Raw genomic sequence first — 14,753 nt, 5'->3', positions numbered from 1 at the left:
ATAAAATAAACATCAATGTACTCCAAACGTGGATGCACAATTCTACCCCTTAGTCCCATACTCGGAGCAAAGTTTGAACCCTTGAATTGAAAGAATATTGGTCTAAGCTTTATTTTGTAAAACTTGCCGTGCAGTTAAAATTCAAGAAAATACAGCATGATCATTCTTGCACAAATCAGTTTGAAGTTAAACAGAAAATGCTTTCTATATTACTGTGGACTGAATGCACAGAAATGCTGGAATCACACAGTCACCACACACGAAAAGGTAACACAGTCCATGAGAGTTAAACTAAAAGCTAAACGTTTTTGTACAGAATATACAACACCTTAAAATCGCTTAAAATGTCCCTCACAGGGCACTGAAGATTACGATAAGGTGATACATACTATATATATATTTAATATACAAATTTCTCAGAAGAGCACATTTCCATAGTAAAAACTTTTTATTTTTTTAAAGCATAAAGTAAGACCATGGGATGTCTCAACACCACAAGAATGGTAAAAAAACATTTACAATTAAAAAAGGAACCAAAACTGGTTTTAGTTTTTTGTACTTCAGAACTAGACTGCGTTTCTGTTGGAAATTGACATGGCAATATTCTTTGCCACAGTGTGGCACTGGTGCAGGTCTCTGTTGTGTTGGGAGGATTCAGGGTCGTGTGGATGAGGTCACACCGAGACGTCCCACAGCACAACAGTGGCACATCCCCATTCGTTCAATAAAAGCATCATTCATTTGGTAAAAAAAATAAAAATAAAAAAGTCTTAATGCAGTAACGACAAAAATAAAAAATGGACAACTCTTTGGACAACTGGCTGCTTTAGACACCCAGGAACGCTTCCCCCGCTGATGAACCTGGACACAACCCTAGCTTTTAGGCTCATTTACAGTGGCTGTAGGGAGGGCCAAACATGTTCCTAAACTTGCCGATTATTTTTAAGGACGCAAAAATCTCAGCACTTTTGAGCGTAGGAATCTAATAAATGATTTTGGAAACATTTCTCGGGACTCCTGTGCAGTGTAGTTGAAGAAGTTTTGTGGATGGGCGAGGACATCAAAGAGACACTTCATCAGCTTCTTGTCCTGTGAAACAAAAACAAAGTCGAGAGAAAATGAATCGTGCCCACACCCACACGGTCCTACAGGTCCTGTCCACAAGGTGGCACTAGAATCTTATTTGTCAAGATCTGTAAAGGCTCAGAAACCATTTACTTTAATGTTTCTTTTGGTGTAAAGCTGGGTGTAGGGGGATGGGGTCATTAAATCAAACCATAAAAATAGTAATAAAAATAACTATTCTAAGTAAATGATCAAGAACCGCCCCTTCTCCATACCTTTAGGATTTCCTGGTGATTTTCCGAGGCGTACAATCTCCCATCCCTAACGATGTCTTCTATAAGCTCCTGATAGTCCTCTAAAAACACAAACGCAGAACAGCTGAACACCACACAGGGATGCCAATGGTCCACCATCTCCCACGTCTCCTCCGACTCCTCTCTTCACAACTCTTACCATCGTACGTTACGTACGGCACTCTGAACCCTTTCCTGCTGTTGCCCTCGTTGGACCTGAACTGGATCCATAGTTTCTTGGAGCGTGATGTGAAGGCAATTGGCCTCTCGTACGTCTGACACGTCTCGTATGTGGTCACCGAATTGGGCAGAGCTGTTGGCACAGGAGGCAAGCTCATCATTACAGGCACACAGCAGGTCAAACCAACTGGAGACAGAGAGAAAAAGGCTAAATAAACTCCTAATGAGCTCAGCGTAGATTCATGAGCGCAAAATGAGACTCTGCCATCCCATAAAACCTTTCGTGCGTGTTCAGTTGGCGTCTATGCCAGATCATTAACACAAAATAGAATTCTTGTATTCTGTAACCCAGATTATAAAAGTTTTAGTAGAGGTGACAATTTAGCACACCAGAATTCAACAAGAATATAACATTCACTTCAACAGTTTCACGTACAGCTCTTGCGCATGACCAGGTAGTCGCCACAGTCGTCTTCCACAGGGAGGAAGACCTCCGGCACCACCATGAGGATCCTGCGTTTTGGCGGCGGGTTGATTGTCCAGGTACACTCCACGTTGGCCGGGTAGTCGCCCGGGTAATTGGGGGACTCGATGTACCCCGTGTATTCTCCCAGCTCACCACCACAGCGCCTGTCTAGGTTCAGGTGAAAGTGTTGAGTGATGACTTGGAGAAATGCTTTTACATCAGAAGGAAATTCAGACACCATTTTTGACCCATTTTTCGTGTGGTTCCTAGATTCTTAACTAATGTTCTTCCTGAAATTAGTGATCCGATGTGAGGAATGAAACTGTTGAGTCACTTAAGAGGAAAGGTGCAAATGAATAAATCCTCCTTCCATCTGGGCTTCAGAATTTGAAAGGTCCACATTCTCACTGGCGCTCCAGACCCCTGCACAGAGAGCCACGCTGAACCTTCACTTACTTTTGCACTGTGTGACGTTGGTGGACCCATCAAAGTCGGTAGTGGTGTCTCCAGGACAGGCCATGCAGTAGTTCTGACCAAACTCCACCTGGTAGGTTGCCAGCGGGCAGCGGATGCAGCGGTGGGTGGTGGTGTTGTAGTAGTGCCCCGGAGAACACTGCACTGTGGGCGACAACACGGGGCATCACGCCGGGCATCTTGGAGGAAACACCACCTACCCCCCCACCCTCCCCAGGAGTGATGGAGCAGAAGTGGTCATGCGTCTGAAGGGCCCGGCGGGGGGCTGCAGTGGGGGGGACGTACCTTTAGTCTCACAGGCCTGGAACGAGGCTGCAGCTTCATGCTTCGTTACCAGAGCCCCCCCGCAGGGGAAGCAGGCGGTGCGGCCCTTCTCAGGCTGGTAGGTGCCTCGGGGGCACGGCCGACACGGCACAAAGCCATCGTGAGAGAAGTGCCCAGGAGAACACTGCCCTAAGGGAAGAGAAGAGGAGGGAAACACCCCCCCCCACTCAGTGTTAAGGTGCAGACAGGAAGCAGCAGGCTCTCCCAAACCTTTACACTATCTCAGAGGAGCTTGTAGTGCAAGTTCATTATCTTGGGACCGCACAGAACGTCCCACGTCATCTGGGTGACAGACAGGCCACCACTGAGACAGCCCTAAGGGCCCCTTTTGTTGTGTCTATCAGGAAAAAGCAAAAGATTGGATCTATAGCCCTAGTGGGCAACTGCTTCTGATAACACGTGGAAGAGACCCACCCCCCACACACACACACACACACACACACACACACACACACACACACACAAAGCAGACGGAATGAAAGGCTGAGTTTCACTACACCACACACACCATCTCTTTGAGATTTTTATCAACACAGGTAAGCTTCCTTTTCATTCCATAGACAAAAAGCAGGATGTGATTCATTCAACCCTTTTCAGCACTTTGTGAAAGGCTGATCAATCAAAGTTAGAAAGATAAATGTCGCTGGAATAAAGGTTTGTTAAAAGCACAAGTCACCAGGCTGATGAGGAATATCTTAAGAGGAAGCATCTCAGTGACGGGGTGTGGCGTCGTGCATACGGACAGATCAGAAGAGCCATCCCGAGTCTCACCTCCACACTCGGCCAGACTCCGCCCCCCTGCGGGCCTCGGGACGCTCCTGCCCTTCAGGCTGGGACACACCACGCACGACACCTGCCCTTCCTCTTCTTGGTAAGTTCCGGCAGGACACGGGACACACCTCCCCTGCTCCAAGTCGTGGTACGTCCCGGCCGAGCAGCTTACTGTTGGGAGGGAGGGGGTGTGGCTGAAAGGAGAAAGCACTGCACTCACACCCCCTTAATAAGGGCAGCGTGGACCGCCCTCACGTCGCTGCCAGAACTCCACCCACACCGCACCTCAGCCGCACACATCAAACAGTCCTGTGTGTGTCCGCAGCCCGTCATAAGCTGCACGGGGCAGATGGGGGTGGTGGGGGGGCATCGCAAGCCTCACAAGAACCACAAACACTGATTACAGGGAGGCCATGAAAGCCTTTTAATGTTTGCTTTGTAAAGACCAAACTGTCCCGAGTAATTTACAGCAATGCCTTGAAATATTTTAGTCTTTTGCCTTTAGTGCTGGGATGAACCAAGCACAGTTCACAGCAGAAACTGCTGAGGTAGGACTGCATCTGAACACACAGCGGCTCTGTCACGCAAGACCTCGATAAATACGTTATTCACCACAGCCGTCGATTATCACTCTCCCACCACACATGGCCACAATGCCATGCTAGCAGTTTCCACGCCATTTTAGCTTCTCCTCAACAACCATGAAGGGCTGCTGTTGTCTCTCAGACTTTTATCTTTCAGAGTCAGAAAGAGTAGAAGAGCAAGATGGAGAGTGTGTGTGTGTGTGTGTGTGTGTGCAAGAGAGCGAACCTTGAACCTTTCAAATGCTAAGCAGTCACTCCATTGAGTGGCTCATATTGATGCCCCAAAGAGGTTTAAAAGCCCTTTCAGCTCCATTCAGGCGCCTGGACCTTGTCTATTTGATGACATAGGCAACACTATGGTATCACAGTGGTAAGGAGCTGAACCCAATAAAAGGGGTGAGAACAGGCCCCGTCGCTCTCCGGGCCAGGCAGGGGTGGGAACAGCTGATGCTAATCGATTCCCATGGTGTCCCTGAAGTCAATCTTCCCGAGTCGTTGACTGGAAGGGTCAAGCCTTCCTACGGAGGCACTTAAACTGCCCGCTTGAGTAAAGAGTCCTCCTGAAACGGCTCCCTTATAAAAACAAACACCCCGACAATAACGCCACACCACACTTCTGCCCCCCCCGTTCTGGAAACCACCAGTCGGGCCGAGCTGGGCCGTATTTCACGCGCAGCTGTTCAAACGGAGCTCTGAGGAGTTCAGCTCAGGGGTTTGGACACCTGAACATCACCGTAGCACGATCACGCTCAAACGCCATTGGCTGAACAGCACAGCAACACTCTTGAGAGTGAAGCACCAGAACACTTCATAGCCACAAGTCACATGTGGGTGGAGGGTGGCCCGATGGCTGCCACATCCATCCCAGAGCGTGGTGGAGTGTAAGAAAGACGCCTTTCTCCCTGGCTGGAGCAGAGAGGGTGTGCTGATGTGGGCCCCCCCCCCCCCCCCACCGCAGGCCCCGCTGGGCTTTACAATGGAGTGGGCAAACTGAAAAGACTCCACTGCACTTAGGCGGGCAGGCATGGGGGAGGAGAGAAACACAGTTGCTTTTAAAGTCGGGGGTTAACGCGCCTTTTCAGCTCCTATTGGGGAATCGCACGTCTGCGCGTGTGAAGAGATCCTCCCCGCCGTCCTGGAGAAGCAGAGAGCTGGACACACGAGTGTGTGGCTGCCGTGTGCTCGCAGGGGAAAACGTAAACTCTATCCCACATGAAAGCCCGGACGCCACCCTCGAGCAGAGCGTGGTGGAGCACGGCGTCTCGGGACCTGATGGAGCAAGACTTTGAAATGTCTGCTTTGATCCAAAGTGAATTAGAAGCCATTGTATATAAAGATGAATGCAAAGCAGTCATGCTCACTGCAAACTGTTCTCAGTGTGTGTGTGTGTGTGTGTGTGTGTGTGTGTGTGTGTACGCCTGAGCATCCAGGGAACTAAGACACCAAGCAGACCAGCTGAAAGACTTAGAGCTTCTATAAAACTATAGAAGATATTTAAAAGGCTCCAACATTGCTGTATTCCTCCTCTGGGGAAAGACACAGATGGAGCAGCTCCACTCACAGCAGCGAGCTACACATCATACAGAGTCCTTTATAAACAATGGACCCTTCCAATGTTATAATGGGATCATAAAAGAGGCAAACGCACTCACGAACCTCCACACAACTAAGGCCTTTAGGAATGGGCCTTTCTCATGGTTCTTTATCTGGAAGGAACAATAGATCTTGAAGTCTTATTGGACCCTCTGTGTGTGTGTGTGTGTGTGTGTGTGTGGGGGGGGGGGGGGGGGGGGGCACAGAGCGGGGGTGAGGGGGCTGTACCCTGCCAATGGTGGAAGCAGGCCATGAAAGTGGGCGGAGCCCGCTGCAGGAGCCCCGCCCACGCCTGCCCTCATAGCAGGACCATAACACACAACACCTAATAGTCTGGGGCCCACAGGCCCAGCGAGGCAGACTGGATATAAACACGCCAGCGCCAGGTGATCATGAAGGAGTGACAGTTGTTAAATATAAGCTGGCCAAGAGTTTCCCCTCCTGCCAAGAGCACTTTAGCAGCAGTGTTTAACGTGTCGGACGGAGGCCGATTTCCTGCACGCTCCACCCGAAACACACCGTGGAGTCGCTCACCACACTTCTTGTCGAGCAACACTCGTCCTGTACCGCAGTGAACCGCTGTTTGTGCGGGCCGGGTCGGCTTCCTGGCCAGCCCGTACTCGGAGCCCGAGAGGTGAACACGGAACTGCTCCCTGCCGATGGACTTGCGAAGAGTCCGGATGGTCTTCTTCAGGCGCTTCTCAGAGCGACGTCTCACACAAGCCGGGTCACAGCCGTCTGCTGAGAGAAACACTCGATACGGAACCTCCGCTTTGGCAATGTGCCAACACACACACACACCAAGCCGGGCCTGGGACCACAGCACACACTCCACAACCCAAACCTCCAAAACACTTTCCCTAATTCAGCCATCAGAACAGGAGATACTTTCACTGCGGGGTTATTTTTAGTAATAAAGAAGCCAACATCAGTGAGTGATGAATGAGAGTCGGCCGGGAAGCAGAGGACGGCGTTTAGCGGACGGATGCATGCAGACACCTCGGCCCAACCAACCTGTCAGCTCCTCCAGGTTCAGGTCCAGCACAAACTGGGCCATGATAGAGGAGCCCTCATCCTCACCCACCCGACGCCCGGAACGACCGTGAGCCCGACGTCCGGAAGAGACGCACTGCAGCCTGATGAAATTAAACTGGACATCCTCCGTCGCTCTGCCGTCTGCAGAAACACGGGGTCAGGGGTCAGGACAGCGTAGAGAGGGGGCAGGCTCAGCCCACGCTGGACTGGGTTGACATGCACATAATGAAGTTAGCCAACTGCCCCCCCAAACACGCAAACGACCACATTTATCCAATGCGTTGTCTCTCCATCTGATAACTAACAGAAGCCCACATGCTAGGAGGACACTGTGGACGTCCACCTTCCCTGCTGCCTGACCGGGCCTCGTCCTGCTGTTCCCATGTGAACTCGCTGGTTGTCAGGGCAGTCTGGGAGGTGTGCTGGTCTTTACCTGCCAGTGTGGTGCTGATGGTACGCGTGAGCGCCCCCTGGTTCGGAGTCACACTGCACTTCCCCTGGCCAGACTTAAAGGTGGCTGCCACTTTAATCCTGTGTGTGCAGGAAGCGTCTGAACCTACGGAGATGAACGGAAGCAAGACATGAACATCCATCCCGCTCCACGTCACACGTATCAACCACTAGAACATGCTGGGACCGGTGCAGTGATGCCATGCTGGACCCGGGTCACATGAACAACAGCAGGCAGGTACTCACCCGCACACTGAGACCAGCTTTCATTCCACTGTCCCAAGCCCAGACCCCGTGGGGGCGTTCCACAGATCACTGTGTAAGAGTCCTCAGTGCCTACACACACACACACACACACACACCAGCCCAGACAGGGAGGAGAGAGTGAGTGACCCCAGACGGAGCGGGGGGGGGGGGGGTGTTCTATGACATCAGCTCTCACCGCTGCTGCTGCTCAACTGCGATTGGCAGGTGAGGTGACAGTGCTCCGCCCCTCCACGCCCGCCGCAGCTCAGCGTGGGCCTGACCCCGGGTGCCACGGTGGGATAGCCGTCTGCTTCTGGACGTGCAGAAGATCACAGCAAACTCACAGACACAGAAGCTCACAGAGACACAGCCTGCCATGCACCAGGCGGAGAACTCAGAACAGTTTTAGCGAAAAGAAAAGTCTGAAAAACAAATAAAATAGGAAGCAGCCTCACAGGCCGATTGAGTTAGTCGTTTGAGACGGTCAGAAGAGGCAAAAGGAAACAAAGAAAACAGACGAAACCAAGTCCAAAGTATCTCCTGTTTCTAGCTCCCCCAACGCAGACACATGCGTTCTGCTCACCCACACCCACACACACACACACACACACACACACACACACACACACACTCTCTGAGAGAGACCACAGCAACCACGTGCATCAGGTCCTGATGTCTTACCCACACAGTCCTTCTTATTCCAGTGCAACGTGGTCCCAGCAGGACAGTGGCACACAAAACTCCCCACGGTGTTCTCACAGGTGTGGCCACACCCACCATTGTTCACACTGCACTCGTTAATGTCTAAGAGCCAATCAAAACATGGAAAATATGTGAAGTGGTTTAATTAAAGAAATATAGACGCATTTAACTGTTTTGATGTTTGGTTGAACCAAAATTTTAATCCTGTGAGATTTTATGACCAAAATGCTTATATACAGCACAGTGTAAACACTGTAGTCCAACACGCCAGACCCAGCAGGCGTCTAAACTGATGCTCCTGAATTTGCTGTTGGCTCTCGTGTGACAGCCACATTTATCGTTTTAGAAAATTCAGCCCTTGTGTCTCTGAAATTGCTTATTGGAGCTTCGAGGGAATGAAAGCATGCAGTGATTTGAGCTGATCAGATACCTCCACAGTGTGTAAGTCCATAGAGAGAGTAGCCCTTCTTACACACACACTCAAACTTCCCCGGTGAGTTCACACAGGTGTGGTCACAAGTGCCCTCAAAGTAGCACTCATCAATGTCTAGAATGAAACAAAGACATGTAAAACGCAGCAATATTATTATATAATATGCATGATCATTCAGATCCAATATGAACCTTCAACAGGGACAGTTGCATTCATATTAGGGCTTGTACCAAGGACGCTGTGTGTGGTGTGCTTGGGTGTGTGTGTTAAACTGTATATTTACACAGTGCTTTTATACTTGGATGTGTTAAGTATCTTCAGAGGAATCCTGCAAGTTGATACTGGCCCCCCACGGTGTGTGTTCTAGCCAGTCTGATCTGTACGGCAGCCTGCCTACACACACACACCTTGTGCCTCACAGGTGAGTATGGGGAGGGGCTGGAGGAGGGGCCAGACACACCCCCTGTGCCTCACAGGTGAGTATGGGGAGGGGCTGGAGGAGGGGCCAGACACACCCCCACTGTGTTTCACAGGTGAGTATGGGGAGGGGCTGGAGGAGGAGCCAGACACACCCCCACTGTGCCCCACAGGTTGGTGTGGGAGGGGCCAGACACACCCACCCTGGCAGGAGCGTTCATCCGTCAGCAGCTTGAAGCCCTTGCGACAGCTGCATTCGTAGCTGCCCACCGTATTCCTGCAGAACTGCTCACAGCCGCCATTGTGGAACTCACACTCGTCGATGTCTGGAACACACAGGGGCAGGTGAGTGCTGGTGGCGGGGCTCCTCCAGCAGGTGTGTGTGAGTGGACGCACCTTCACACACCTTCACAGGTTTTGCCATCTGGCTGGAGGGAGAACCCCACCGGGCAACTGCAGCGAACACCTGTGCTCGTGTCCTTACAGGTGCTGTCGCAACCTCCGTTGTTCACCGCACACGTCTCTGGAAACAGAACCCTCCCGTCAGAGTCTTACACACACACAGACACACACGGAGTAGTAGTGCATGCCCAATAACTCCAGCTTACACACCTCACCAGAGACAGACGCCCTCAACTGGGCTTTATTGACCCCGTTTATTTTGGAGGTAACTGGCTTCAAATGTCCCACGTCTAGCAGGGTTGATGAGGAAACCCAGAGCAGAAAGACCTCATGCTCTATTAACACAGTAAAACTATTTCTGATCTACACGTCTGCTATTTAAACAGGACACCCAGAAGACCCCCCCCCCCCCTCCCATGTCAATAAATACAAATAAATATAATTTAAAAGGTGGCAGCGTTAAGACCAACAGGCACAGACAACACGATGTCTCAGCGTCCACCCAGAGGACATACGGGTAACACCGCCTCTCTCTCCCTCCACACAGATATAGATGTGAAATATGCCACACCATTAACAGAGCGGCTTCAGGACTCGAACCCGAGGCGGGACGGCCGGGACTCCCTGCAATTTCACAGTTTGCTTCAAACGCTCAGGAATTCCCAGCATGCAGTAAATTTACACTCTGGTTTCCATGGCTGCGTTAGAAAGGGCTCAGATTTGGGCGAAGCGAAAGGTGATCGTGTTGTTCTTTGAAGAAATGATCACGTGTGTAGCGGAGCACCAGAACGGGAAACCGTCGCTGTGAAACACACGTTACCCATAAGCAGTCGGCGTTTGACCCGTTTGTCCACCTCGGCGAGAGACGTGGTGTTTGGGTCGGACGTGGTGCCACCCGCTTCATCTCTCTCTGAAAGGAGAAGAAAACAACCGTTAGGGTGGAGATCTGTCCCGTATGCACAGCGTGAGTGGACTTCAGTTCTGCAGGAGTCGTCCGTCAGGAACGTCGGGACACGTCACCGGTAGCACTGTTTACTTTTTCATTCTAAAATCTCCAATTAGTTTTAATTCAAAAGGAGCAACAGGGTCCCAGGAAGCATTCAGATGAACCCTTTACCCATAATGCACTTTGACTAGGTCAGTCATGCCTTATTCACTGTGTTGTAAGACATTACTTCACTCATAACACATTTTGTTAAAACTTGTAAATCCTGTAAAGCTGCTTTGTGACAACATATGTTGTGAAAAGCGCTATACAAATATATTTGATTGATAACACGAACAGAGAACCCAGAGTTCATATCACGTGCAGCAGCCAGTCAGCCTGATGGGCTTGTGTGAAGCAGCCTGATGGGCTGCGAATCACTGCACTGCTTGTGTAAGGTGCATCATCTCCCTCTGTTGTCCATCTCTGATGCAGAACGGAGGAGCTGAACAGATACACCTAGCAGGCCCGACCCAGCAGAGCAACCCCCCCCCCCCCCCACACGATGTTTATGTCTAAGTCATGAAGTCATGAAGCTGGTCTTGAACGCAGGGAGGATGAGGAGAGAGCGCAGATAACACGGGCAGGACGGCGGGATGATGTGATAATCACAGACCTCACACACACTTGTCTGCAGAGCACAAACCCCAGCTGCTACTCCTCACTATCTGATCTGTGTGTGTGCGCACGTTTGTGTGTGTGTGTGTGTGTGTGTGTGTGTGTGTGTGTGTGTGCGCGCACATTTGAGAGATCCCTATCGTTGGCTGTGTTTGGACATGGACTAAATGTAGACCAGAGGCATTCACAGTTTACAGCGGGGGTGGAGACTCGTGTATGATGACATGAGAGAGACTCCCAGCTGCTCACCTGAGCAGGAGCGTCCGTCGCCCTGCAGGGCGTACCTGCCGTGACACCTGCACGCTGGCCCCTGCTCCGTATCCTCACACACGTGCTGGCAGCCCCCGTTGCCGTGGTTACAGGTCACTAGGCAACAAGCAGAAGGAGGTCAGGCAGACCGGTCCCAGGACGGAGGTGTATTTTGGGTGGACGGGAGAAGGGTCAGGAGGCCCTGGAGACACGTACGTGTGCAGCCGTGCTGGTCCTCCGCCAGCTCAAAACCTGGCCGGCACTCGCAGGACACGCCCCCTTTGGGCGTCTCCCTGCAGATGTGGGCACAGCCGTGCGCCTTGTTCATACAGCTCAGGCCTTCTGTGAGGAAGAGGGAGTCGTGAGCCTGCAGTCTACCGTCCAGCTGCTGAAACGTTACCCAAGAGAACGAGACTGTCCAACTTCATGGCGGTGGGAGTTACAGGAAGCCGAGATCCTTCAGACGTGCTGGAGATATTTTCATGCCACCTTTTGTCCTTTGCACCTTCTCACTCTCATCAGTGAAGCTTAAATATTCAACTGCTCAACAGTAACATGACCACTAGCCAGATTAACACCAATCACTATACATTTATACCACTTAAAGCCAATTACCATGTACTTTTATACCATTTAATACATACATACATTCTACATCACTACATTGGTAAGCACAGACACACTTAACCTGACATGCTTGTCTCTGTACACACCTGGCTGTATCACTCTTTTTAGCTGCAGTGCCATTTAAGCTGCTGCACTCTGACCTCCCTTCAATAGCTCCGCTTCAAGTGAATACTGCAGTCCTGGGTTCCCCATTCACCCAAACCGGCGAGCGACGTGTTAATGGGATTTAGCCAGTTCGCCCAGAGAAACTCAATGGGGTGGAAACCCCAGTTCATTTTACAGAGATGGGGGGAGGGGCCACCATACAGACTGAGCACCTACAGACACATAAAGGCGGTTTATTCTCATTTAGGAGCCAAAGGGCCAAGTGTTGCAGTCATCAATGGTTTGGCAGAACGTGGGACTGGCGTTCCCACAGCGACGGCCCTCTGGAGCCCGCCTGGTCTGGAGACGTGGACAGGGCCCCCGAGGGACGTGGACAGGGCCCCCGAGGGACATCACCACCTCCATTCTGCTGTCAGTCACAAGATCTTGTGTGGAGGACATTTATGATTGAGCTCTCCAATTCTGCCAACAGGACGATACACAAACCCTCCAAAGGTGTGCGTCCTTCCTTACACCCTCCGCCATCCCTAGCCACTGGTACTGGAAAAATTATATTTTAGCGGCTGTCCCCGAGTCATATTTTCTTCAAAGCTTTGACCAAAGCTTCCTGAAGCAGCTCCAGCTATACATGATTCACTAAAACACCATTTCCCCAGGACTGGGTGCCATTAATGCAAAATCCCTGTTGCTGGACATCTCAACAAGTTGCAATATTCCCGGTTGAGGTTTTAAAGTGAACTACCCAACACTCACCAAAACACTGAGCCTCAATACTGGTGTACAAACAAAGGTCTGAGTACATGCAGTTAAGACACGTGTCACGTGGCCTCACCCACGGAGCGATGGATGCACGTGTGCTGATTGTCACTGAGGAAGAAGCCGCCCTTGCACGTGCACTCGTAGCTGCCCATGGTGTTGACACACAGGTGCTGACAGCCACCATTGTTGAAGAGACACTCATTCACATCTAAAAGGAAGCCAGAGAACATTCAGGCCAGAAAACTTCAAATGGACCTGCTTCAGACACCGGGTCACAACCAAAATGGAAAACCAAGACACTTGGTTTTAAAAAAAAGACACACCTTAACCAAGACTTAAACATTTTTCATGTACTTTGAAAATGTTTGAGAGAGGGTTCCAACCAGCATGGATTAGGAGGACAATACATGAAAATGTAAAGTTAGCAGTGGGTTATACAGCAGGTTTCCTTAAAACTTCTCACCAAGACAGTTGTGTCCGTCGCGTGCTAAACGGAAGCCATCATAGCAGGTGCAGCGGTAGTTCCCAGGTATGTTGTTGCACTCGTGCACACAACCACCATTGTGTTGCGCATCGCATTCATCAATGTCTAGGCAGTCAGACACAGGTCACGCTTGCATTTCATTGCATTAAGGTAAGTAACTAAACATTCCTGGAAGAGCTCTTTAAAAGTTAACAAAAGATCTGATAAAGAATAAAACTTTATAATTAAACAAATCCAATGCAACCTGCCATTAAACATATATGAAAATAACTTTACATTTCATAGTTATTCAGTGATTATTCCTGCTAGACAACTAAGCAGATTTAAATGGTCAGATTAATCGTTTTATAAACAGACAAACAAAGAGGGGCACCTTCACACTGTTTACCGTCGCCTTTAAACCCAGATTTACACGTGCACTTGTAGGACGTTTGAGTGTTTTGACAAATGGCGTCAATGTGACAAGCATCGCTCCCAGACGCGCACTGGTCCGCATCTGCACACCAACACCAGCGAGCTGCTTAGGTTACCAGTGAAGCGTCAGTAACAACGTTGTGAACAAAAAAACAAAGTAACGTTTGGCATATTAAAGATGATGGACCACCATTAGGCTGTTACAGCCCTGGACGTGGTGAACGGCGCGCGAGCGTAAACAAAGCCGTGAGGAGCGCGTGCGTGCGGGATCTTACCGGGAGTTTGCAGCAGCAGCGCGGCGCTCTGGCGGGGATTTAACAAGAGCAAAAACAAACACAAGTCCCTCGTAATACAAACAGCTCCCATGGTGACACGTTACACCTTACAAGTGTCCTCGAAACGACGCGTATGTCCAACTCTAGAGGTGCTCCCGAGTTCACCTCATTTTAATTCCAGATTGTAAACCGACTTGCGCTCACAAAAAAAGTTACAGGGAGTTAAAAGAAGAGCCTCTCACTTTCCTCAAGTGTGTGTGTGTGTGTGTTTCAGAGAGAGAGAGAGAGAGAGAGAGAGAGAGAGAGACTGGGGTGGGTGCAAGAAGGGAGACAGATTTCACAGGCGCCTGTGTGCAGAATGACTGCTGCCGCCAGTACAACTACGGAAGAACTGAACTTCTAGGTTGATTCCTGCTGGCAAAACATTATCAACTCATTTTATAATAAATACCACCTGGCCGGCCATTAACCTGTTTAATTAATTACCCAACATATAGTTAGATCGTCTATTCTTGTGGAGATTAATGGTAAACGTTTTAAAGCTACGATATCCTTGACTGGTTTGGGTCGGTGTATTTTTTTTTCCGCTGTTCAAACATTTCATTCTCGTTAACGTGGAGCTTTGGAGAAATTGGGGATTAATTTCAGAATCACAGACTGTGGAGTAGCGCGACCTCTAGCGGCGAGCGGCGGCACTGACCCACGTTTGGGGCCCGAACAGGTCCGTTAAAGGGTAAACTAGTGGACTACACGGACTCCATCGAGCAAGGGGGTTATATGTAATTTATTGGATACATTTTGT

General features: G+C 50.1%; 1 protein-coding gene across 6 annotated transcripts; it reads right to left on the bottom strand.

The window, feature by feature from the left end:
- Window positions 1-429: 429 nt before the first annotated feature.
- scube2 (signal peptide, CUB domain, EGF-like 2) lies at window positions 430-14,688 on the bottom strand. Of its 6 annotated transcripts, none has more exons than XM_077023941.1 (23): window positions 13,952-14,687; window positions 13,636-13,758; window positions 13,242-13,367; window positions 12,852-12,986; window positions 11,504-11,626; window positions 11,288-11,404; window positions 10,256-10,345; window positions 9,440-9,556; window positions 9,237-9,359; window positions 8,614-8,730; window positions 8,163-8,285; window positions 7,678-7,794; window positions 7,482-7,571; window positions 7,219-7,341; window positions 6,765-6,926; window positions 6,285-6,491; window positions 3,574-3,744; window positions 2,764-2,931; window positions 2,461-2,622; window positions 1,975-2,172; window positions 1,519-1,671; window positions 1,341-1,420; window positions 430-1,089 (listed from the first exon to the last, which is right to left on the bottom strand). In XM_077023941.1, the coding sequence occupies exons 1-23, from the start codon at window positions 14,040-14,042 to the stop codon at window positions 943-945; spliced, it is 3,063 nt and encodes a 1,020-aa protein (XP_076880056.1). In that variant the 5' UTR covers window positions 14,043-14,687; the 3' UTR covers window positions 430-942. The 6 variants fall into 6 exon arrangements, with proteins under 6 accessions (XP_076880056.1, XP_076880055.1, XP_076880054.1 ...); XM_077023940.1 differs by having other exon boundaries at window positions 6,285-6,488; window positions 11,504-11,629; window positions 13,952-14,685; XM_077023939.1 differs by having other exon boundaries at window positions 11,504-11,629; window positions 13,952-14,683.
- Window positions 14,689-14,753: the final 65 nt, after the last annotated feature.

The sequence above is a fragment of the Brachyhypopomus gauderio genome, chromosome 12, assembly GCF_052324685.1.
Source record: "Brachyhypopomus gauderio isolate BG-103 chromosome 12, BGAUD_0.2, whole genome shotgun sequence".
In the NCBI taxonomy this organism is placed as follows: Eukaryota; Metazoa; Chordata; class Actinopteri; order Gymnotiformes; family Hypopomidae; genus Brachyhypopomus; species Brachyhypopomus gauderio.
The sequence above is the reverse complement of the archived record's forward strand: the minus strand, read 5'-3'. Positions and strand labels throughout refer to the sequence as shown.